The sequence below is a fragment of the Anthonomus grandis genome, chromosome 22 (genome assembly GCF_022605725.1).
Source record: "Anthonomus grandis grandis chromosome 22, icAntGran1.3, whole genome shotgun sequence".
Classification (NCBI taxonomy): domain Eukaryota; kingdom Metazoa; phylum Arthropoda; class Insecta; order Coleoptera; family Curculionidae; genus Anthonomus; species Anthonomus grandis.
Genome location: NC_065567.1, coordinates 7,048,932 through 7,076,240, shown reverse-complemented (window position 1 = coordinate 7,076,240; position 27,309 = coordinate 7,048,932). Strand labels below are relative to the sequence as shown.

Sequence of the window (27,309 nt, the reverse complement as noted above, 5' to 3'; positions counted from 1 at the left end):
CTTTGGCAGAACATGCAGACTCAGAATTGAACCAATTTAATTTTGAGGACGTTAAGAAATATGGATATGCAAAATAACTATAAAAAAAGGATAGTTTTAGAAATGATAAACATGAAAAACGATGATATCATAAAGTTGTTCCGTTTCATGATTTACACCGAATGACCTTGTTCCTGTGTAAATTTCAATATTTCTTCGTCTTAATTTTAACTTTTACTTTTTATAATTTAAGGGAAACATTTAAATATTTTAATTCTGTATATTTACGATTTTAATTGACCTTTGTTTTAGCCCTTTTAACTAATAAATTTTAACTGTTAGTTTTTAATTGTGATTGTTAAGTAATAATATAGATATTTGATATCATAAAGAAAAATATAAAAGGATTAGAAAGGTTTTAGCTAGTATAAGCTAGGCCTTTAAAGGGGAGTTTTATTTCTAAATAAATCTACAAAACTAAAAATAATATGTTCGTAATATAAATACGTCAATATATTCATTTAAACGCGAACATTTGCGGGTAGGCTGATTTCTTAATGACTATGTAATGTACCTAATGTCTAGTTTTCATTTACTGAAAAAAATAAGATCATAGAATTATAATCAACAGCGATCACTTATTTTTGCAACGTTGCAGCTTATCTTAAAAGAAATAATCTAGGCTTTAATTGTATTTTTCGTCATCTGATTTAAACAAACACTAATAAAATAACATATTTAATTTTAAGAAGGAATATTAGAAATATTAAATAATACATTAAAAATTAATAACATAATTAAATTATTAATAATTATAATCAATCGTCATCAAATGAAGAGCTGTCACCACCCCGTGAAATAATAAATAACGGGTCAACCGCCTAATCGATCAAGCTGTCCAGATCCCACATTTTCTTTTTCTAATCAGTCACTTTCTTAATGGCTTGGTCATATAGTATTTTAAGGTATTTTCTTTTGAAAGTGGTATTCCTTCTTGTAACAAATCCTTTCACTTGCGCCCAAATTAATTCATAGGATTTAATTCACAATGATATGGCGGTAAACGCAGCACAGCAGTAATTTTAGTTTTTTCGCTCTATTTATATCGTGCTGGGCTCAAACTCAATATTCTTGTCATTTGCCAACCCATATTTTTTTTTCTCCAGGATGTAATGGAAGACCCTCATTTCTCGGCGCACTCACAACTGAATCAGCTGAAAGAAATTTTAACATTTCTCCAAAAGAATCCTCGTTTTATCCATCTTCATCCATGTTTTTATCTTACCATATTTTTTTAACAATATATCCTTCGTTAAGTCAGGTTTCATCAAGATAAAAAATGTCCTTTGGTTTCTGCGGTGCTGCTTGATGGTTCTTAGGAATTTTCTTCTCAAGCAAACAATTTCATCGCTTTCCAGTAGAACTGATTTATGATTATTATGCTTTTCCCATGCAAAATTCGTATCTTTTAGAGTGACCCATAAGAGTTTTTTACTCATCAAAACAATACTATCCGTCTCGGCCAAGCTCCACTAAAATTTTGTCCAAAGTTGATATTTCTTTTTTGAAGTAAGAAGGGTACATTTTTTCTTCTAACTGCACGTTTCGGGTCTTTATCAAGGACTCTAGCTAGTCTTCCTGTACTATGCTTTAGAGGTTCTACTTGTTCTGCTTTTTTCCGGCAATAGCCTATAAATGATAGATTTTCCTATTCCAGTAATCCGGGAACATTCCTATACAAGTTCATATACAGCAAAACTAGGGTGGTCCTATTTTAAACAATCATGTACAACATTTAAAACTTTTCCGTTGACTGACAACACAGGAGTACGAGTACTCCTACGTTGAGATCTTAACTTCTTTTCGTTGAAGTAAACGTTTGATCCATTTTTAATTTTTTATATTTGTATACACTGCGTTATATACAGTGCGAGTCTGTATCTTGGAATAAATTCGATATAATAATTTTTTTTTATACAGGGTGTGCCATGTAGGCAGGGCGAATACCAACTTTCTTATTTTAAATTGAACACCCTATATGTTATTATATTTTTGGATTCTGCATAAAATTCCGTTATTTATTTTTAAATTCACTTTTTAGCAATTTGGTCAAATCTCTTGGTTTTAGATAAAAAATTTAGATAATTTAAGAAATACTCATGTTTTTAACGCGTTTAAAAAGTAAATGGGAGTAAAAAAGTGCCGTAACGTTGCTATGGGCAACGAGCTGTGATTTTAAATGTCAAATTTTTCTTTATCTAGTTATGCATGAATAAATGACGTTTTTATACATAAACATCGAAAGTGGCAATAGCTGTTGTCTTAAAAAGTAAGTTGTTGTTGTTAAATACCATAAATGTTTTTGTTTCTTTTTTGAGCTATCGAGTATGATTAATATCAATTGGCAATTAGTTCAGAAATACCTACCTAATTTTACTTTGAAAACAGCAGGGTTTTAGTGCAAAAAATTAGTTTTATTTAATTTTATGAAACTAAGCTTAAATGCACGGCTCAAATGTATTTTATGTTAATTACACTGATTATAAAAATTGTTGAAAATGGCCACCTTCACTAAGTAGGCATGCTTCCACTCATCTACGCATGGAATTACGCACGCGTTCAAATATTTCCGGCCTATTTCGTATAATTTCACACGAGGTAACTATTCGGTCTCTGAAATCTTCTAGAGTATTTACGTTTTAGAGTTTTATAAACTAGAATTTTAAGGTGCCCCCATAAAAAGAAATCTAAGCTATTGAGATCGGGTGATCTTGCTGGCCATTGTTGTGGTCCTCCGTGACCGATCCATCGATTCGGATAAACAATATTTAAATGGTTTGGGACAATTAAACCAAAATGAACACGGGCACTATCGAATCGAATATGCCTGTACCATATTCGATTTCTTAACAGAAGTGGCACATCCTCAAGAAGCCCAGGTAGTTCTTCTTCGAGAAATTGTAAATATAACCGACCATCAAGGCGCCCTCGTAGAAAAAATGTGCCTATTAGATATTCACCAATTCACCAACTCACCAAAGTGATTAGAGTTCTAGCGATCTTTCTCGTGTTCGTCTCAGGGTGTTCTTCGATTGCTTGTAGCACCGCGTTCTCAATTTCAGGGGTTCTAACAGTTCGACGTCTACCTTCCGGAGTACCTTTCTTGAAACAACCAGTTTCCCTAAGTCGCTTCTGTTGCGTTACAATCGGCGAGGCCATATACGAAATGCATTGCTGCCATTTCTTCATTGGTATAATTTGCCATTACTGATAATTCAGAAAAATTAGCGTGGAAACGAAATAACTTCAATAAATAGTTAAAAATCAAATAAATGACGGGCTGTGATGGTTTTTAACAATTTGACATTTAAAATCACAGCTCGTTGCCCATAGCAACGAGCAATAAAAAACATGCACTCTCATTTACTTTTTAAACGCGTTAAAAACATGAGTATTTCTTAAATTATTTAACTTTTCATACTTCTTGTAATAAATCTGATCCCTTAATTTGCTTGCAACCGACGAACAAACATTTTCACACCGCATCAGATTGTTAGGGATGTAAAATTGTTTTATTTTTTTTAAGCGAAAACCATGCGTCAGACCAAAGATAATTATACTAACGAATAGATAACCCACGTAAACGGCAAGCTGTGAACCGACAAGGAGACATCAATGCTTCCTTAAATAAGAATATTTTATGCGCTAACCGTGTAAGAATCGAAGCGACGTTGCCATTACTGATAACATTTTAAATTTTATCTAATTCTCTCGCGCCGCGCCGTATAAATGCAGAACGAGGTATTCGCAAAAATTAAGTTTTGGGAAAATGGATGTTTTAATTAATTTTTAGTTTATTCTTAACATATTGATTTAACTTATTATTAGAAACTTGTGACTATGTTTTTTGCCTTATTTATTTAGATACACTGAGATAAAATTGCTTGGGCCTTAATATATAGTGAGGTTTTGTCGCCTGCATTATGTGCCTCATAAACGTAAAACTACATAAAATATTACACCTACCATATTATTTCATTGAAAAAATTTGTAAAAATCGCGAAAAATTGTTGAGTCATCATTTTGGTTTTGTTCGCATTAAAATTAAAATTTCTCCATTATTATTTCAACCGCTAAAATTTAAAAAAAAAATGCATGTGCCTAGAAAAATAAAACGATTCCAAATCTATAAGACTTCATTTTTGGCATTGATTTGTCTTTGTACCGCATCGCAGAATTATTATTGATAAGGCCTTAATCTTTAAAGTTGACATTTGAAGTGATTTAGGAACAAAGTGAAGGAATATGTTTTAATATGTTTTAATAGAAAATAATTCTCACAAACATTTTAAATAACAAAATCAAAGAAACATTACTAGTACCTATATTATTTTTATGGAAAAACTTAAAGTTATGGTTTAAAAAATAATAGGATATCGGAAGTTTCCAATTCTTATATAGGCCTTTAATCGAAAATACGAGAGCATGTGTTGCTTTTTTTAAGGAACGCCCTAAGACACCTAAATCTTCAAATCCTTGAATGAGATCGAGTTTTTTGTTGTATTCAATTAGTTTTTTAATGCTAACCTCGTCAAAGACAAACACACATTTTTTTTCATTTTTGGTCATACCCTCACATTTTTTTTTTAAATGATACTTTAAATCGTTGTCAATATCTGTTTTAAATAAATTTTCGCTCATCCATCTTCGTATTGTTGAAACGGACGGTAAAATAAAACCTTTACGCCTCAAAAACATATATGCCGCAGGAGATTTATAAAAAATTGACACAGACACTTCTTTTTCCCTGTTGTTCCATTTTTTTCTAAACTGTCCATTTAATTGCATCAAAATAAATGTTTTTGGTACTACTGATAGAAATATTAACAACGGCATTACTTTTGAAATTAAAGATTTATTATTTTTTGTTTTAACTGTAAAAGTCGCATACGGAATTTATTTTTTTTTAATTTACTTCCGAGAATTTTTATTTGTTTTTTTAACATTAATTTTCATTAAAATTTAATTATTTCCTCTAGTTTTTTTGTATTATGATCGCCTTCGTTTAAATGTAATTTTTTCTTTACATTTTCGTTGGTTGTCGGACTGTCTGTAGGTAAAGCCCGTTTTTTTCCCCGAATAGGTCCTTTCTGGTGATAGTACTTTTAAATGTACGACTGTTGGGAAATATACGTAGGGTATTGCATTTGTTTTTAAATAACGCCGTTTTTCCGTCCGAAAAGCGCTGTCCGCAAGATGTCTGTCACACGAGTGTTTATTTTTCAGGATGGCGCGCAAAAGAGAAATTCTATCAAAAATATTTATATCAACGATCCCATCCTCAAACTTCCCCAAAATCGGTATCATATAATATCTACCTATTTAAAAAGAAAAGCGTAACTTATATTTTTTGTCAACCTGATGATCTAAATTTGACGATTCGCTTTACAATTTATCTTTCTAATTTTTGAGTTTGTATACTTTAAAGTTGGTCAAGATCAGAAGATTCAGTATAATAAAATAAAATAATATATTTTTCGCCTTCACTCAAAAAGATCACTTTATTGACTTTTACAGATGAGGCAGTAAAATGATTAATAGGGAGTAAAATAATGAAGTTTACTACACGAGCTTTAGCGAAGGCAGTAATTTTAAAACGCCTATTTTACTCTAATAAATAACTATTATTATTTGTTATGGTACTATTTTTAAGGTTTTATCTCAAAGTAATTATTGTTTTGGAATTTGACTATTTAAACCGGTATTATATATTTTTATTCTTTAAATTTAATTGTCAGTATTCAAAAATTAACTTTGTACATCACCTCATAGTGTTACCACCTTACACATTTTTCATTTACCTAAAAGTCAGAAAATTATAGTTTTTGGTTAACTGTTATTTTCATTGCCGAATAGTTCCCAATTAAAACTTGAGATAGATATAGATTGAAGGTGATGTTCATTTCACAGGTATTCAGCTGTAACTTTGCGTAAAAATACACGTATTTATACCTGGCTCTTCTAGGACCCACAGTTAAAGACCCATGAAACGAACTTTAGGTACAAGGTGTTCCATTTAAGAGGAAAAACGGCATATTTTTTACTTTTTCCGTATCTTTACAAAATTGAAGATAGCCAATCGACGTATTTTAACTCGGAGAATTTGAAAATCGTAATAAGAAAACAATGTCGTCAGTCTTTTTTGTTTTTTATGGAATTGTTTTCTTATTACGATTTTCAAATTCTCCGAGTTAAAATACGTCGATTGGCTATCTTCAATTTTTTTAAATATACCGGGAAAGTCAAAAAATATGCCGTTTTTCCTCTTAAATGGAACACCCTGTACTTACTTACTAAGGCACTGTTAAGATTGAGTATGTTTATCGAACTCTAGGACTTACCGCAATTTAAAATCCAACGTTCGCAAATACTTGGATTTTTATAAGGAAATTTAAACATCTTTAACGTAGGATTCTCTCTTCTAGTTCGCATACAGTCATAATATTGGCATACATTGCCCGACATTATGTATTACAGAACCAGTGACAAAATTTTAAAAAAATAACAGAATTATTTGTAAATAAGTTTTGTCAAAAATCGACGGAGAGCTTTGCCGGTGTTGATAACCTGTATCGATACGTCCGTCACAAGAGCGAATAACAAAAATAATATTGTGTTGCTCAGCCGAGTCGCAGCCGCCAAATTAAATTTTGCAACACAGCCAAGCGATCGGCCAGATTTCAACGCGTAATTTCACCGATGGATCCTCGCTCGAAAAGCGGGGATCCTTTTAGGTGGTCAAAAAATTTACACGGGATGGGTTTTCTATAGTTTACTATTATTTTCTTTGGTCGGACGAAAAAAAACCAAGAGATCAAATTTGCTAAAAAGTGATTGAGGAAAAAATAATATTTATTTTAAGAAACAGCAGTGGCGTAGTATTTTTTCCACTAAAAATATTTAATAGAAGACCTGTAGAGACGCCACTGGCAGAGAAAGAAAATTTTTTGCACATCAAAAAATGCGTCTTGATGCACAGAATACATGTACCAAATTTCAAAAAAATATTTACATTATTGTTTAAGTTATTATTACAAAACTGATTTATTTTGAAAACTTTAACACCCTGTATCTCAAAAGTTAACTCGTTTAGGACATATGTTCATAGGAACTTTTTTTCTTAAAATGGGTCCAGGAATCACCCCCTTAAATATTAGCATCTTTAAGGAACACTCTATATATATCATATACATAACACCAGTGGCGGCTCGTGAGGGAGGGCTCTGGGACTTCTCCCCCCCTCCTCCCAAGAATGTTCGCATCCTCACACAACATTCGGTATTCCATATTTTATTATTTTAAATGCATTTTTTAAATACGTCTACCTAAAATTTTCATGCATATTAACTTGATGCTCAAAAACAAAAAAAAAACTATTTCGAAGCAATTCTAAGCAATATTTCTTCGATGGAAGGACGCAGAATCCCAATCTGCGTCCCAAAATCAAAATTGTATTTTACAATCTGCAAATCTTGATATTATTTTAATAATGATTTCAGTTTGGAAAACGTTAATTCTTACATTGAAATTACTAGTAAAATAATTTACTCGCATTGCCTATCACTAGTAGTTTAAATTTATTACTCCCCATCAGCCAAAGCAAAGTAAAGTTATCCAAATGCTTCGAACTACTCTGTGGATCTATAAAAGGGAATCAGTTTTGTGACAAAGTAGTTATAGATTTAGTTGTAGCTTTGTTTTCAAGGCGAGTCTACTCATTTGTTGTGACTAAAAAGTATTTCCTTTTGGCGCGTTGCGTTCCAAATTTCGAAAGCCAAGCGCTTATTGAATCGGTAAACTATATCAGCCCATAACTTAAAAAATCAGCCTACCCTCAATTTTTACCCGTCTCAATAGAAATGTGTGTTTTAAGTGTTATTTAATACACTTAAAACAGATTTTTACAGAAAACTGTAAAAAAACTAAAACATGTAAATAAGATATTTCAGAAATAGAACTATAAATAAAGTAATTAAAAGGATATCAAAGCAGTAATGCACCCCATCGCCGCTCCTATAAGTAATGAAAGCATAAATATTCCACAAAAATCGCCTACAGCTTGAAAAAAGGCTTTCATCTCAAATCCTCCGGTTCCCAGTTGGTACCTCTTACTATAATGCTGAATAGAACTAAAATAGTAGAAAATGTATTTAAAGACATACAATTTTTTTATAATTTTATTATATACAGGGTGTTTCAGAACTATGGGATCAAACTTCTAGGGATTGTTCAGTGCAACAGTAGAATCCATTTGAGTATAGGAACCCATGTCCGGAAATGTGTCACTACGCCACTACGGCCCTAAGACGCGTTTAAATTTAGAAATAATATTACCTAAAAAAAATTAGTAAATATTACCTAAATAGGATCTGATGCATTTATTTTTACCTTTTGTATATGATACCATCACAACAATTGTTCAAAATGTCTTCCTCAAACCCCAATACACCGATTTAAACGCCGCACATGATTTCGGCGGACTATACTAAAAATTTGATACTCGTTTTGAATGATTTCAAATGCTGCTGTTTTTCGTCCAATTAAGTCTAGCTCTGATTCTACTGGAGTTTCGTAGACTGAAGACTTTACATGTTCCCACAAGAAAAAATCGAGCGACATTAAATCGGGTGACCTAGGAGGCCAAGAAACTGCTCCACCTCTGGCAATCCAACGGTGCCCAAATCGCTGAGCCAAATACTCGCATACTTGTACAGCAAAGTGAGTCGGCGCTCCATCATGCTGAAACCACATTTGCTGTCTAACGTTTAGTGGAACATTTTCAAGGAGTTCTGGGAGAACTTCCTCCAAGAAACGCAGTTAAATAGGTCCTGTTAACTGTTCCGGTAGAAGGTATGGCCTAATTAAATAATCATCAACAATGCCTGCCCATACGTTGACAGACCAACGATTCTGATGTTTTCTTGGAAAAATTGCATAAGGATTTTCTTCGTCCCAAACATGACTATTCCTACTATTAAAATATCGTCTCTTATGAAAGAGGCTTCATCGGTCCACAAAATATATCTTAAAAAATTTGGGCGATGCTGCTCGTGCATTGCAGTTTGTTGCTCCGTATGCCAAATGGATATCCGCCAATTCTTGATTGGTAAAGTTTTCCATTATCAATTGTAAGCTATAAAATTTTTAAACATGACATTGAGAATTGACATTAATAATTTTTAAACAATTGTTGTTATGGTATCATATACAAAAGGTAAAAATAAATGCAGCAGATCCTATTTAGGTAATTAATGTTTTTTATAAATTTTAACGCGTCTTAGGGCCGTTAGTGACGCATTTCCGGACATGGGTTCCTATACTCAAATGGATTCTTCTGTTGCACTGAACAACCCCCAGAAGTTTGATCCCATAGTTCTGAAACACCCTGTATTATATTTTTTAAGTACATACAATTATTTATTGTAATTATTAGAGATCCGTCAATTCGTAGAAATTTGACAATAAGGTTTTAAAGCGGTTGTCGTTTAAACCATATTACTCTTATAGCAACTATATTGAATAATTAGCAGTGTTTTAATTTTCAAAAATTATAAGGCACTTAGAAACGATTGCTGTAGTCTAAATTACAGAAAAATTATTATTATGGATTTTGTGAATGTGTTAATTAACTTTCTAGTCTGATGAACACCTGCCAAAATGCTACTAACTTCCCTGCTAACTTTTCATGTAATCTAAATGTTATAATTAAAAGAAAAAAAATAGATATTTTTCAAAATATTTTTATTTATTGATTTACAAAAAAAATACCAAATAAATAGGACGAATTATTTTGAAGCCTTCTATTCCAGACATACACGTCCCTTAAAAAATCTTTTTATAAAAAGCCTTATTAAAGATTTCTTAGAAGTATTAAGTCCAGGGTATGAAAATATATGAAATTAAATGAGCGATTATGTTATTTTAGTAGGAAGTAGTGTTTTAGTAAGGAAATGTATAAAGTATATTTAGTAAGGAAATGCATTAGACCAAAATGATTTTATGAAACCAATGAACAGTAATGAAAGAAATTATATTATTGCTTGCTAAGCACGAATAGTTAATTATTAGCTAGGACAAGATTTTTGACACCTGCTCAAAATCTTCAGAAACTTATTTAGTAGCTTAGCTTTCACTGCACATAGAGGAGCATAAATCTGGTATCAAAAATTGAACGCACATTAATTTATGTACAATGGCTTACCTTGTCTTCGTTGAAGCCGGGCTTGGTAGCGCTACCATCTCATCATTCCTCGGCTGGGATTCTAAAATCACGACTCGATCTCGATATGATCACGACTTCGAATTCGATCGCGACTCAGTCGTGACGAGAAGGGTGATTCTAAATTTCAATTGTCGGCTAAACTCGTTTTATTCGATTTGATTTAGGTTTCTTGGTATATATTTGTTATTTTCCCTAATATTTGACCAATGGAGACGTCAATTGTCTTTTCTATTGATAAACACTAATAATTTTCATTTATTTTGTTAATTTTTTTCGCCTTCGCGTTTTTTTATTTAAATATATGTCTATATTATTTCTTTAAAACACAAAAATTGTCGTTTAAAACCACCACTATCCATTGGAAAATTATAATTGAATTCATGGAAAATCACAAAAACTTGTTGTGTTTATCCACTTTTGGTTTTAATATGGCAACATATGTGCAATCAATAGGACCTAGAACACCAGGAAAATTGGATCTCTCTATAAATGTTAATTTATTAATTTCTCTAATCTCTTATATTTAAAAAATTAATGAATCGGTCAGCAAGGTGATTGTCAATAATTTCAGTAATTTTATGGATCGAATGACTTGTATTAGTTTCGCTAATTTCAAATTTAAAATCTTGTCCAATGCTTCTTTGGTAACAATATGTGGCATAAAATCTTGATATATGTACTAAAACTGCCTATTCAATGGTAACTTTATTTCCTCTGCCTCTATTATTAACAGAAGGTTGTAGAAAATAGGGTCGAATTAAATCTATTAGTTGTTGTGTTTAAGAAAGCTTCTTGATATATTAATGAAAACCTGGTATCATAGATAATATATATAATAACTAAAAATGCCTGGTATGACTATTGGTAAACAATAAATGAAACAAATACGTTCATGCATCCTTTTTTAGATGCTATCACATTATGCACCTATTAAAAAAGGAAGAAGCTATTATATCGTCTGGTGTATACGATATACCCAAGCGTGTCGTCGACAAATCGTTAAAAAATAGGCAATCCGCAAGACACTCACGACTAAAAATTTTATTTAGAATCAGTCATATCGAGTAATCGTGTCGAATCGTGATTTTAGAATCCCAGCCCTGTTATATCAGGTACTCAGATGCTTTATATAAAGTCTATTAATGTCTGTCTTTAGACATTTACGGCACGAAAATTATTTTATAAGCGGCGATACTTTTTTTAATAGCGGTTAGATGTTTTACAAAGCCAGTTTTGCTGCTCGCACTTCCTTTTAATTTTGGCAATACGTTTGCCCTGAATTGCGAAAGGTTAATAAGGTTACAAACCCACAAAACAACGTGCGTATTTTCACTAGAGGGCTTTACAGCCCGTTCGCACGTAGTTTTCGTAGTTTTAACGAACCGAAACCGAATGACGGTGGAAACCGAATCACAACAGCCCGTTCACACGATGCGGTTAATTCACCGTTTCGGTAATTTTAACGAATTGGTGGAAACCGAATACATACAAGTAAACCATATTCTGGGTTCTCGATTTATTTTGCGTCTACTAGTAGTATTCTAGCAAGATGGACGTAAATACGTTTATAATTTTGTATTGGTATCGTCAAAAGAAGGCGTGGATCAGTTACCAGAAAATATTGGATTCACCCAATTGTGAGTGAAATATATAGTTTGGGTGCTTACCAGACTTTAATGGGATAGTTAAGAATAGATGAAATGAAAATTTTCAATTATTTTTGAATGTCGTTGTCTACTTTTAATGAGCTGCTGAGATGAGTGATTTAAAACGACAAGACACTGGAATGAGAAAGAGTATAAATCCTGAAGAGAAACTAGCTATATGCTTATGGTGAGTATTTACTAAATCCTTTTACCATAAACAGGAATATTTTTATTACAAATATAAGTTTATTATATAAAAACAAGTTACAAATTAATATAATAACTAAAGTATATTCTAACTTAACACGACATACCTATACATATCATTAGTCGGAAAAATGTTAAAATTGAGAAAATGTTGGATTGTATGAATAATCAGAATCTTGAGTTGAAACTGATTCTAACGATGCTACAGAGTCTGGTGACTGCAGGGGCATAACTGTTGTGTTCATCAGTGTTAAAGTATTGGATGGTGATGCATCAATTGGGTTTATTATTTGCTGAAAGAAGTATATAATAAGTGTTTTATCATAAGCAACGAAAGAGTAGGCAAAATACCCTTGAAAAATGCAGTATGGCGGTTCTCCTGCTCTTTAGGTACATTTATTTGATGGTGTATGAATTGTACCATTTTGGTATCCAATACATTTCTTATTGGAAACTTTCGTTTTCGTTGTTGTAACAAGCTTGGCTTGCTTACAGGCTGAGAAGGTGTTTCACGATCTGCTGCATCATCCTTAGCTCTTACATATGCATTATCAGTACTTTCGTGGGTAACCGATAAATTTGTAACTTTTTTCAAGAATGCCATTTGCTCATGATAAGGATGGTAAGCACATAAGAGTGAAGAAACCGGCAAATAGTGGCTTAATGTTCTTTAACTATAAAGCCTATTTTTCAGTTGTATTGTTAGTAGTCGTAGATTCGGAATATCGATTCATTTATGCCAGTGTCGGGTCCTACGGCAAAGACTGCGATTCTTCAATTTTTAAATCAGCTTCGGATTACACGAACATTTATTTGGTGGAACTTAATTAGATAGACAAAAATGAATATTTAATTACCGCTTGATGAGATCACGAAGATATATCGAATGCATTTTCGGTTTATTAGCAAATAAATGGGGGTTTTTGCACTGACCTTTGCATGTCCACGAAGAAACTGCGATTCGGCTTATAAAAGCTTGCACCGTACTAAATAATTTTTTTAGAGAGTGAGATGGTTTAAATTATGAAGAATACTTTGGCTAATATTAGCGTTTTAAATAACATCAAATACACAAACAAAGCGAGTTGGTCCTTCTGCCAATTCAATAAGAACCATATTTTTCAACTATTTTATATCTTAAGCCGGGTCGGTTTCCTGGCAAGATGAAGCTATTACCACCCAATAACTTTAAATCAGATAGAACGGATTAAACTCCTGTATTTGCCTTTGTTGCATTTCCTCGAATCTTTCTTTCAATATAACGCATATTTTCCTCCATGCCGAGTTTTGTTTTATCCCACAATGCCAGTCTTTCTTCAACCAAACTTATTAGCAGTTCTGTGTTGATCGTCTCCATTGCACGCACTTCTTTGTATAATAAAACCAACCATCAAATAGATAAAATGAAAAACGTAGTTTTAAATAGATCACCCACCACTATCGGTGCGACAACTGTACTGTCTGAACACTAGCATCCAAATACATTGCCATATATACAATGCCATACATTGCCACTTATAGCGACCGATTAGGGTTTTTTACGGATCGGGTATTCGATTTCCGAGGACAACACCGAATGTCAATTGCGACCGAAGCAGTGAAATTGCCATATGCGACTTGCGGGTGTACGGTGTGAACATGCCCGCTTAAATGTAGCGCCACTGCAGTATACGGTAAAAAAAAATGATTCGGTAGATTAGCTTAATTGGTGTTGTGTGAACGGGCTATTAGAGTTACATCACTACAACAGCATCTTTACTCGCGTGCATACTAACAATTCAATTCAAAGCAATTTAAGGAGAGGTCTTTATTGTTTTTTTATGAACACCAACAACCCAATACGCAGTTTGGGTGCGTGATTAGTCCACGTATGTAAATTATTTGATTTCTAGGAATATGAATTTAATGGGTAGTTATAATAATGGTTTTGTTTTGGGTATGAAGTAATCTATCAGTTTTCAGAAGCGCCGCGCCTCATGGACTAGCTGGTGCATTTGCTGGTAACCTGCTGTTAACATTACTCCGGTATGGAATACGATGAAATGATAAAAAGCCAGGAAACCAATTCAGTATAAGGAGGGGAAAATAATAATAGATGACCGTAATTTAACACCCCTAATTATACAGTATACAGTATAAAAATTATGTACAAGTACAGTACATAATTTTTACTAAATTTTATTAGCAGAAATTGCTAATAAATATCAAAAATATTATAAACGGTAAACAATATGTATCTTTTAAGTGTTTTCTGGTTTAAACGCCTTATTTTGTAGCACAAAATATTGGAAAACTTTTTTTAATGAATTTAAAAATAGTCTCATTAAATTTTATATCTCATAAAAAAAATAGCCAGCGAAAAAATAAGGACTAAGGTTATAAAATATTAAATAATAAAAATACTTACCCGCTAAGTACAATAGCAACAGCATCATTAAGGACACTTTCACCAAATACTAATGCATATAGGTTAACATCTACGTTTAAGTCGTTAAAAATAGCTAGAATTGTCAATGGGTCAGTGGAAGAAATTAGTGCTCCAAAGTAAAGTGTATCGAGAAACGTAAAACTATTCGCCAATCTCAATGGCATTAGTTGAACACAGCCGTACATTAGCCCACCAACGATGAACGATGAAACAGTGGTGCCTATTATGGCAAAGGTTAGTATTGCGCCCAGATTACGAAAGAAATACTTCTGAAACAGCAGAAATTAGTTTTTAGTTTAATAAGCGTTTAATATTTTCAAATTATGTGATTATTTTAAATTATAAAAGGGCTTTAATATAAATATCCTTCAAAACAACCTTAGAAATAAAGCATTCCTATATTTTATGTTTATGTTTAAAATATAAGAGCTATATAGAAACCAAAAGACCATTTTTCTAATATCCGCAATTAAAATGAACTTTCGAAAAAAGCCTTATATTATATTAGAGCTATAAGGTGTTGTATTATTTTTTGCTATTAATTTATTTTAGACGAACATGTAAAAATAAACTTCTGTGATAATTTTTTACTATTATTAATAACCAGTCACTTCATACTAAGAGTTCTCGATCTCCCTGTTCGGGTGTGCGATGGATAGAGAAAACTTATGCTACCATCAATGTCAAGCTTCAACTTGGTCATATAAACATTCCTAGGGAGTAAGCAAATATAGACTAGTAATGGAGTTAGTATGTTAGTAGCAGCTATTTTATTAATGCCCAATAGTTTGGATATTTATATTTAAGTACATTGTTTTAGCTTCGTCATCACGCTTGTGACGTTTAGTTACGTGTAGATTTTAATGTGACTAGAAAGCTTTCATCCGCGAAGCGAAGGGGGCTTAAGTATTTTCCATTTATCTGTATCACTTTGGTGTTGCAATAAATTTTCTTTAACATATTTTCTAACGCAAGTGTAAACAATCCTTCAATGCAGCTCGAAAAGTTGCTTTATTATAAATTTTTTTAATCAAAGTTGTGTATCGGTGGTCTACTCGCCAGTAACAGCCCAAGTTTCGATGGCGTCGAACGCTTTTTCATAATCGACAAAAACTATCCAAAGAGAAAGGTTGTATTCACTTACCTTGTCTATGATTATTCTTGCAGATGATTCAAAGTGTTAAATCCTTTCCTGAAACCGGCTTGCTCGTTGGGCTGATATTAGGCTCTTGTCAAGTTTTTTGGTTAGTGTTTCTGTTACTATTTTTATAAACACTACATGAGAGATACATGAGCAAACTAGTTGGTATGTAATTACTGAGTTTCACCCTTTTTGAAAAGAAACACTACCAATGCACTTTTCTCCTTAAGTAAATCACCTTAAAGTCTCCCCTCCATCAACATTTCCAATATGATCCCATGTTCTCCTGCTGCTCTTACTTTTGACATTTTTGATAGCGCTGTTTTAATCTCTCCACTGATTATATCTGGGACGTCTTCTGAGCCCACATTACATTTTTTTACGATTTTCGATAGAAGTCTTCTGTTATTCTTTTGATTTCTTCGGTTCTTGTAACTTTCATGTTATGCTCGATGTTTGTATTGTGTAATGAACCGTACATAGGTTTTGGAAAGGATTGTCTTTTCTTCGTTATCTGAGTGGCTTCCGCGCAAACTGATTTTACCACTTGATATTTTGCATTAAACTTGTCATAGTCTTACTCACATTCTTCTTTCCTGTCTCGTTCTTCTTATTTTAAGTTTTAGATAAGCAAGAGATAATTCTACCCGGTTGGAAGATAAGATTAAAAAACAAAATTTCTAAATTGGCTTACAAAAAAAAAGCCAACTTGAAAAAACGTTGCCAAGTATTTTTCCAACGTCTTAACGTGGGACTGTATGACATATGACTTGTGCACAATGGGACACCCTAATTTTGAAAAATAGACTCTTTTGACGGTAGAAAAAATAGTTGACCACGACGGTAAAGAGAAAAAAAGACAAATCGCTGTGCCTTTCTAGAGGATTCTAGAGGAGACCTATGCGTTGTGGAGGATACCTTGGAGTAACAAAGACCATCCGAAAGGCGAGGGAAAAATTTTACTTGGTTAATAGCAAGTCACACGTAAGGAAGTATCAGTGGCAAGTAATGGACCGCAGAAAAAACGAAAGGCCTTGATGCGCCAGTACAACGTGGGAAATCACTCTGAAAAAATTGCTATTGACGTGCTGGCCCGTTTTCCGAAACAGAAGCATGGCATAAGTACACCATATACTTTATACTTTAGCAAATGGGTTACGGCATACTCTCTCTATAAAACCAGGAGCCTCTACTGTCTACGACGCGTAAGTAAAATAATAGATCTGTCTACATTGGGACCAAGGGCGAAATTTTAATCCAACTTGTTTCAGAATATCTGGCAGGCGCATAGAAAAAAGAAAACGAGGACTACTGCATTACAACCGAAGTCAGATGGAATGGTAGAACGCACGAATAGAACCATTAATCAGTATTTAACCAAAGTAGTTTCCAGCCATCGAAGGTTACTGGGATAGCTTTCTTCGTTTCTTAAGATCTACTGGCTTCTTGATCGGCCAACCACGGGAGAGTCAGAGACTCTAACGAATAATTGTGGAAAGAAGAATCTCTCGTCTCCCTTGCAATCTGAAGTTTGGTTGCCCACGATGAACCGATGTTCAACCGATAGACCGTAGACGATTTAATATGTTATAAAATTAGCATTTATCTAGCATAACTAGATACTAAGTTTCATTTGTTTCTTTTTAAACAACATAACTGTTATAAGTTAATAAGCTAATGTAATAAGTTATTTTTATTCTGGGCCACCCGGTATATCACAAAAATAGTTTATTATATTAGTTCTCATTTTTGTTTTGTATTTTTAATCTAAAAAACTATTTACCACTTATAATCCATGATTTAACAATATTTGTTAGACAGAGGATTAGGTTCATGATAGTCTTTACTTGTTTTCTTGACGATGTCTGTTTGATTTAGGAAATGCAGAACTAATCGGTCGTTTAGAAGAAACTTAAAAAAACAAGAATATTTGTGAAAGGCATCTTGCAGAAAATGCAGACGTAAAAAAATTGCTTCGCATAAAAAATTTTGCCGTTTCCAAGTTTTGTAACATAATACAAAATTACTTATATATACTTATATAAGTAATATATATATATATATATATATATATAACTATATATGTACTATATACTATATACTATATGTATATACTATACTATACTATATATATAACTATATATATATATATATATATATATATATATATATATATATATATATATATATATATATACATATATATATATATATATCGGATGCATGTCTTAATTGTGCGGATTGCCCTGCTGTCTAGGGTAGAAATTTGGATTGAAAATGGAAATAACCAAAGCCAAAAAGAGCCCAATTTTGACATGCGTTAATGATGTTTTCACCTTTGACCCAGGACTTATCTTTAATAATCTTATCTAACCTTCTATTTCTGCTCACGATACGCGTACATACCTTTGACTCTCAGATTTATAAGCGAGGCTGGCTGAGTGGTTAACAGTCTAGTATTTCACCGAGCTTTACTTTAGAGCGTGGGTTTAAATCCTACACTAGTCACGTTTTTTCTTTTTATATTTTTTATTAAATCTCTGTGCCATGTTATTGTTTCTTAATATAAAATTTGTTGGTATTCTCCGATTTTAAATTTTATTTGTCAGTACTAAGCAGGTCATCTCGTGAGAGTTATTACTAGTTTATAAGGTAATTTTAACTTATTTTAAACTTTGATTTTGTTTTAGTGTAAGGTTTTATTGTAATTACGTGTGTTTTTCTGTTTATTGTAGGTCTGATGATGCTTTATTTGAAGCGAAACATGTAACCTTAGGGACATATAAAAAAATTTTGAGACCGAGATTGTTCATATATTTTATACCATAATTTAAAATGTTTGAAAATCAAAGTTAACAACAAAACGTCGGAAAATTTTCTAATTTGTGTAACAAACAAAAAGAAATGTTGCTTATGTTTTTTCTTGAATTAGAAATTTGTGACTGGAAATAAGTATTTAAATTATTCATATTCTGGGTTCCGATTAAGTATTCATCCACAATACACATATCGCCTTGATACTAATTTATTAAGCGAAGGATTGTTTTTTTTTTCGTATTTTTCATCTGATTTTAAATACACAATTGTCGATTTAATTAAAATAGGGAGAAGAACGTCATTAATTTCAGCTTGATGGAGATCTTTATGGAAGACGAGCTTTTAAAAGAAGATAGTAAAATATTATTTTGCTGAAAAAAATATATACTTATACATGAATGGCCCCAGACTTAAACCCCATTGAACATGTCTGGAGCATTGTATTGAAATTCGAATTCATCCTATCAAAAATCAACAACAACGTTTATTATTATCAAATTACGCAAATTCCTCAACAAACTCTTTAAATCGGCTTTATGTTTAGATGTTAATGGGCATTCTAAACAACATACTAAACAATGTTGATAACGATATAATTTATAAAATAATGGAAGTAAGTAAAGTAAGGAAACTAAAATATTTTAATTGATGAGTGCATTTAATAATTTTATTTATGGTACTATTTAACTTATTGCAAATTATAAATTATAAGAAATTGGTACTTACCCTTTTCAACGAGTAACCAGCATGAAATATTATGGGAGGCAATATAATATTAAAAAATATTTCTGGATCAAAAGTAGCCTTCAAGTCAATTTCATTTTCTTTCTCATCGTCAATTTCATTACGGAAGATATATTGGAAAGTCATGTTTTTATTGCTATTGGGTTTAGGCATATAAAGAGATAAAGTATCCGGAGGTATACTTGAATTATATTTAGATTCATCAACAAAAACTTGCATGTTTAGAACTTGTGAAGTAGATCCAGAGTAACGTATAATAGCTCCTACTATAAGGCCTAAAACAATAAATTATTAATAATATTAATTAAGTTAATATAAAATTCACAATATAATGTAGCCAATTTGTTTCAACTTTAGAATCTAGAATGGCAACCCCATACTGGTGATACTTATCTGAAATTTCTTAAAAATACTCTTTTACTACTTGAACTTACAGACCTTAAACAAAAACGGTAGAAGCGTAAAATTCAGGACTAATATTGTGATGACAATGAGATGTTTTTTAACATTTACTAAATTAATAATGATATTTCTTTAAGTAATGTTTTATTTAATAAACTAAAGCTACTACATCGACGGCAGCTTGGGGTTGCCATTTAAGATTATAAAGGTGGTTTGTTTCTTTTTCTCTACTATAGAAATTAATGTTCGATTTTTTAAAAATTATTAGAAACACCTCTCTCAGGAGTCAAAAAGATATAACCGTTAAGTTTAATGCTCTTAACGAAAAACATCTACAATATTAGTGCTAGTTTCGTTACGCAAACCGTAAACCCACTCCCACATTATGAGTACTACTTTATTGAATTAGGGGTTTAACTTTGCCCAGGCTGTTTAATTAATAGTGGTTTGAACATACCAAATATTTTTTCAAAAGGCAGTGGTCCTGAAGATGGCACAAATTAGTGCCGAAACAAAACAAAGCTTTAAAATAAAATTTCGAAAAAAGCTGCTAGGTATTTTTTTACAATATCGCTATTGTTGGTAAAAGTATGACTTATTGATCGCAGCAAATTCGGCCTTACCTACTCCACTACGCTGCGGAATTTATTAAAAGATTTGCGTATATAACATAGACTCTGACTGTTACAAATATTTATTGAGTTATTTACATTACACCACAGATTTACATCTCCACTTCTATTAAAAAAAAAAAGAAAAATTAAAATTACATTTATATAAAATACAAGATTTATGATTAAGGAAAGTGAACGTGTTTAATAGCTGCAACACTTCAGTTAAAAACGTCACATTGATCCTGAACAGAATTATATGTGTCGCACGCTCTATGCAGTGCAGAACATTTATTGATGTCCGTTCTAGGTCTTGATAAGTAAAACTGGGTGTCTGGCTGATATGCGAGGCAAATAAAAATTAAGCTCTTGTAATCTTTCAGGCTAGTCAATAGTTATTATACTAATTAATATAAAAATTGTAAATCAGCAAGTTTCCACCTTTCCTCTAGGGTAAGAAAACGAAAATCTTTCCAATAGTTGTGTGTGGATGTGGTGTTTCTGGATACACTCCGCCGTACTTGAACTATTTCAAAAATTGCAGACATTTTCAATGGGGGACCAGAGTGGAAACGCATATTCGAGTATAGATTTGACATAAGAGAAATATAAAAGTTTTAAACTAGGGTTATTTTTAAAACTCTGAGAGTTACGTATTATGAATCTCAACATTCTGTAGCTACGTTTGACAATATCTGTTACATGTTAAAAAGGAAAGGAATGGTCAAAAAATCACCCTCAAGGCTTTAAAAATCGTCGATCTGGCTACGTTAAAATTATTAATGGCCCAACCGTAATCAATTAGACTTTTTTTTGGGTCAAGCTATTGCTTCTGCGCCAAAAATTAAGTATGTCTAGATCAGTATTACTCAAACTTTTTTCGTGACGGAACTCTTTTAAAAAACTTAATTTTTAACGGAACCCTAAACTCTAAACTAAAAGCAAAAACAGTTACATGTGAATTGTTTATTAATAATCATACAAAAAAATATAGATACAGTAAGTAGTGAGTTAGTAAACAAATGATAAGACTAAGTTCATTTAATGCGAGGCATGTAATTATTTTTTATTCCTCATCAACTGGGTAATGTCAGGCTTGATAGAAGAAAGTTCAATTCTCATGTCTGATTCGGCATCCATTATTTTGTTTTTGTAGCTGTATATGCTGAAAATCCCGTTTCACACAAATACGGTGTTGGAAACAGCAGAAGAACATTCAAAGCTTCTGTGGCAGGTTGTGGGTATTCATCACGAACCCTGCACCAAAAATCATTTAGTGAAATTGTTTTGAATAATGATTCTATGCTTGTATCCGATGTAATTTCTAGAAATGATTCATAGATCTGATTTGACATATTTTCAGGCTTCTGCAATTTAGATGAAAAAGGTTTTTAAATCTATGAGTTTATTTTCAGTTTTGTATTCTGTTCTTCAGGAAAGTAAGATTCAAAAGTCCCCAGTTCATTGAGATATTGCACCAAGTCAACAAATATTTTATTTTGAAATATTTCTGTATCAAGTATATTTCTGTATCTGTACTAAGACTATGGTGACTAAGGAACTCAATTAGCAATGAAAAGCTTTCAATTTCTCTCTTACCATAACAAGTAATGCAAAAATCTAATTTTCTTTTAAAGGCAGTTATTTTGTTGTTAGCATTGAAAACTTTGTCTGTTTTCCTTGTTGGCAGGTTTAATTCATTAAGTTTTCCAAACATGTCTGCTAAAAGTGCTAGTCTAAATAACCAGCTTTTATCGGACAAACGGTCTTTTAAATTAAAAGGAACACATCTGTAAGAAAAGCTTCTAGATCTGTTCTTAGTTCAAAAAGCCTTGTCAAAGTTTTACCCCGAGACAACTATCTCACTTCAGTATGGAGCAATAGTGTTTTATGATCGCTACCATAATCTTCACATAATATTGAGAACAATCGGGATTGTAGTGTACGTGACTTGACAAAATTAATTATTTTTACTGACGCATCAAGAATCAATTTTAGATTTGGTGGCATTTTCTTAACCGCGAGTGATTGTCTATGCAGGATGCAGTGGCTGGAACTACAATTTGGCGCTTTCATTTTTATTCGTGATATTGCTCCTGCTGTTCTACCTGTCATTGCCTTGGCTCCATCGGTACAAATATCAATGCAATCATTCCAATCGAGTTAGGTTTCTTCAAAAAATATGTTAATTGTGTTAAAATTTTTTTCTGCGGTTGTGTTAGTAGGCAGCGATGAGCACATAAGCAAGTCTTCTTCGAATGAATGTTTATATGGATATCGCACAATTACTAGCAAGATGGCCAGTCCAGCAACATCAGTCGACTCATCCATTTGCAAGACGAATTTGTTATTTTGAAGCCGTGAAACCAGTTTTTGTGTTATGTTTGCTGCGATATCGTTCGAAAGTGGCACTGTAGAAAGATGCTTTACAGATTTTTCGTCGAAAACACATTTTGTTCTGTCTACCACACATGGTTTTATTAGCTTTTCAACGATAGTGTGCGCTTCTCCTGCTTGGGCAATGTGGTAACTAACCAAATATGATGCCCCCGTGGCCTTTTCATTCACAGTCTGAGTCGCATACGTCATAGTTTTTTGGCTTCTTAATAATTGTTCTTTTTTACGTAGAAAAAATTATTTACTTTTGTTTCTGAAGTCGGGATGTACAGTTTTAAATGTCGGCGCATCTTAGCAGGTACCATCGAACTAATAGGAAGGAGTTTGCTGCACAACATACAAAGAGGTGAGCCGTTGGAATCAACAAATCCAAAATTAATATATGATTCGTCATACTTTCGTTTTTTCACATTCAGTGTGTCATTAGATGTTGTACTTGAAACCATAAAACTAGCACTTGACGCCGTCATATCACCTTGATTTGAATTTGACGCATCATCCAAGCGAACCACATTTTTTGCAACACCTTTAAGCCAGCGCTCCATTCTTCTTTAACGCTAATTTGATTTGGTCAATTTTATAACAAATAGTATCTCTTGACGCACGAAATCAGACCACACGCACAAAACGACCTCAGAAACTTCGGAGAGTCAGACGATTTTCACCGAAGTACGCGTCGACGCACGGAGAAGGCGGAATTAGTCCTACTCAGATTTTGTCCTACGGTCGATCGGAACGGTTCGGCTTTTCCTCGAAAATCCTGGGTTTGTATTTCGATATAGAAGCAAGGATAGGAGGCATTTATATTTGACAACGTCGTATTTACGAATTTTGGCGGCTAAATAGCGACCGATGCGATGGATTGCCTGTGTCGCAACTGTTAATAGCTAGATGGCGCGCGCTTATTAAGTTATATGGAAATATGGGGTATTCTGTATAGTGTATATGTTACGGTCAATAATGAAAATTCGTACATTAACGATAATGGCCGGGCAATAACGTAACGATCCAAGTAAAATAGGCAATATATGAGGTAAATCGAAGTTTTATGACCAATATTCTCTATTTTCTTAAAATATTCAAAACCTAACCCAACCTTGGGCCAACCCAAGTCACCAGGACGTTGTGTAGCCAATTAATTTTGATAATGCTTAAATTGATGTCCAGTCGTTATCATTTGATAACACAAAGTTAGGACGAGTTAGGTTGGCCCAAGGTTGGATCAGGTTTCGTATATTTTTTAAAAAAAATAGAGCATACTGGTCATAAAACTTCGATTTTCCTCATATATTGTCTATTTTATAATAATTTGTATAAGCATAAAACTGATTTAATTTTAAATTTAAATTTTATTAAAAGTTTCATACCTTCTGGCTTCATTAATAAATTCTTGATCAAAAACTCTTTGATTACCAAATCCTTCCATCTTTGCAACACACACACACACACACACACAACAATAATTTTAGGTTGAACGGCCTTATTTGTTGTAGTTGTTGTATGGTTGGTATCACATTCAATTTCACACAGTATCCCCCTCCCTGAACTGAATACTGAATTTCGGTCACATTGCCAAGAATATTTTAGAGTTCTGACAACACTGTTTTTAACCGTTCGGCCGGATTCGTAAACGTAGGACAAATTCCAAGTAGGACCAATTCCGATCCCCCGACGCACGAGCACGAGAAATAGTGCGACGAACCGAGGTCATTCGATTGCTTATAGTCCGGGGGCGAATGGTGGCGTACGAGTAACGCTGGAACATTTCGATGTAATAGGTATATAATAACGGGCATTTACTTAATAATACATATATTAAATTTTCGTATATGTATGTACCAGTAACACCTATAAGTAGGCGTTTCGTTTTGGTTGTTTATTTTTATCTAAGATAACTTTATTCTTATAGGGTCCACTTTAATACATGCATTCATTTATTATGACTGCTGGCGGAGCCCTACCGGACGTTTCGCGGAGCACCGGGGCTCCGCGGAGCACACTTTAATTAACGCTGGTCTAGATAATTTTAAAGTTGAATGCAATCGCTAATATTGTTAATTTTATAATAGACTTTTTACGGCAAGTTAATTAGATATAATAAAAGCGGACCCAAAACTGAGCCTTGTGGGACTCCTGAAGTAGTAACGAGCTTCTTCGAACTTTTACAGTACTGCTTATGGGATAGCTCAATATCTTCTTTTAATTTAGACCGTAATTCTCTAAATTTGGTTAAATCAGTATTATAATGTTTACAGTTATAATAGTGATTTATACGTTCACACCGGTTTTATACGGTTAATTTTTTGTCCACGAGTTATAATTTGTTTTATCGACATTATTATTTCTGAAAACTAGGCCGGCCCAGATCTTCTACATCTTGCGGTTTTGGGCACATAGTTATCAAGACACGGATAAACCCTAATTTATTTAAGACTTCAAGATTTTGTTTAAGACCACTTTGTAACAACTATTTCGGACGAAAGGTACAAAAACAATGAAGAATCTATTTAAGCTTTATTAAATCGTAAAAAAGTATTTTTCTTGCACTATTTAGAATCCAAAAATTTTAATTTTTGTTTTACTGTTCTTTGCTTCTAATATTTTTGATCTCTAGAGGTAATACATACACGAGCGTTTGTGATTTAGTGAAGGCTTTAAATGATGTTGTTTGTATATTATGTGCCTTATGTGGCGGTTGATTTATGATGGTAAGTTTATATAGAGTAGGCCAATCAAAACCAAACAAGCCTGATATTTCATATACCGCTTGTTAAAAAAAAAACTCAAACCCGTCGATTTTCATTTTCAGGGGGAAAGATTTTGTGCATATCATCAGCTTGTGTGTTATTTTCAACTTCGTCACTAATCTCTCGCAGGAGTGGTGTGGGTGAATATAGGAGTATATCCGTATTTGCCTTGGTACAGTAAAAGTTTTTAGTATTCCTAGAATTTAATCGTGGTACACAAAAATAATAATAATTCAATAATAATAATAATAATTCAATAATAAAAATTCAACGAAAGAAACTTTCGTTGAATTTTTTCCATCGAATACTTATGAATTTCATAGTAAGGGCGGCATAGTAAGGGTATTCAAGTTTAGAACGTACAAAGCTAAAAAATAATGTTTTCATTGCTTCTATGTTATTAAAACCCCGACAGTTACGTACTATAAAGCCCAGTGCCCTACTAGCGCGATCAGAGACAGACTTCACCCGATCCACAAAGGTTAATTTAGGGTCAAAAAGTACACCCAAATCCGAACTGGATTCACACCGATTTAGATTTGTTGATAAACCATATTAAAATTCAATTGGATTTTTTTCCGTGAAAAACTAAGCACTTTACATTTCGAGACATTAAGATTTTATTTGTTTTTAGTGCACCACAAACCAATCAAGTCGCTCTGCAAGAAATAACAATAGTAATTAAAGCATTTATAAATACCAGAAAGAATAACGGTCCCAACTTAGAGCCCTGTGGCACCCTCGAAGATGCAATATATTTATGTGAACAAAACCCCCTGTGCAAAACATATTGTTTTCTGCCTAACAAATAACTTTCAAATAAGGAGTTAAAATCAGATAAAAAACCATATATTTGAAGTTTTTTTAAAAGAAGACTATGATCCAATCGATCAGGTAAATTATATTTACTTGACTTTGTTCGTCCAATGCTTCCGCTAGATACTGAGTTACAAGGGTCAAATTTGTAACCGTCGATCTTTCTTTTAAGAAACCATGTTGATATTCCGATAAATCTTTTGAGATAAATGGTTGAATCCGCAAGTAAAGAATTTTTTCTAGTATCTTAGCAAAGTTACACAGAATGGAAATTGGTCTGTAGTTTTCAATAGACTCACGGCACCCACCCTTGAAAATACAGGACATACGCGCCTCTTTCCATAGTTCAGGAATTTTTTTTGTTGACAAGCAAAGATTGAATATTATTTTTAATTTGTGTAATAATGGCATGCCTACAGTCTTTTACCAGAAAAGATACCGTCCGAGCCAGCGGTAGATTTATTTTTAAGTGACCGTATTGCAATCAAGATTTCATGGTTTGTTACCGGTGAAATTTGAAACGTGTTACACGCACCAAGATGTGAACTCGTATTCACGAAAGAACTTGCATCTGACTCGGATGGGATAAACAATGAATAAGAGAATTCGACAAAACTATTTACGATTATCTGCGGATCAGTAAGGGATCCGTTCCTATAACGCATATTTCCTGGGATTTTTGATGTTCTGTTTTTAGTGTTAACGAAATTCCAGAACCGACTGGAATCTGTTAAAATATTGGCTTCTACATTTTGAATAGGTATATGCATTATAGCTTCTTTCAATTGCCTTTTTACTACAGATCTGATATTGCAGAATTCAACTCGATATTGCTGACTCGATATTCGTATTTTTAATTTTTTTATGCAACCTAGCTTTGTGTTTTACATTTTTAATGATATCTGTGGTATATCAGCATGGATATTGGTGTTTATGTATTACGCGAAGTGGAACATATTTAGCAAATATTTTTTGAAATTCATGGTTAAAGCTTTCTACAGCTTTACAAGTTTATGCCTGTCACCGATATCACAGAGAAATTGCCAATCAGTTCTTAGTATCTCATCGTAGAGACGAGGAAAATCCGCCTTT

The 27,309-nt window shown here is 32.9% G+C and overlaps 1 protein-coding gene across 2 annotated transcripts in view; it reads right to left on the bottom strand.

Moving 5' to 3' along the window:
- The window catches only part of LOC126748219 (sodium/hydrogen exchanger 6), a 57,404-nt gene that overhangs the window by 19,925 nt on the left and 10,170 nt on the right, over positions 1 to 27,309 (bottom strand). For both annotated transcript variants that reach the window (XM_050457302.1, XM_050457303.1), the window contains exons 3-5: positions 19,227 to 19,519; positions 14,522 to 14,811; positions 8,019 to 8,168 (exon numbers count right to left, since the gene is read on the bottom strand). In XM_050457302.1, the coding sequence (XP_050313259.1) occupies positions 8,019 to 8,168; positions 14,522 to 14,811; positions 19,227 to 19,519 (733 nt within the window). The remainder of the gene's footprint in view (positions 1 to 8,018; positions 8,169 to 14,521; positions 14,812 to 19,226; positions 19,520 to 27,309) is intronic.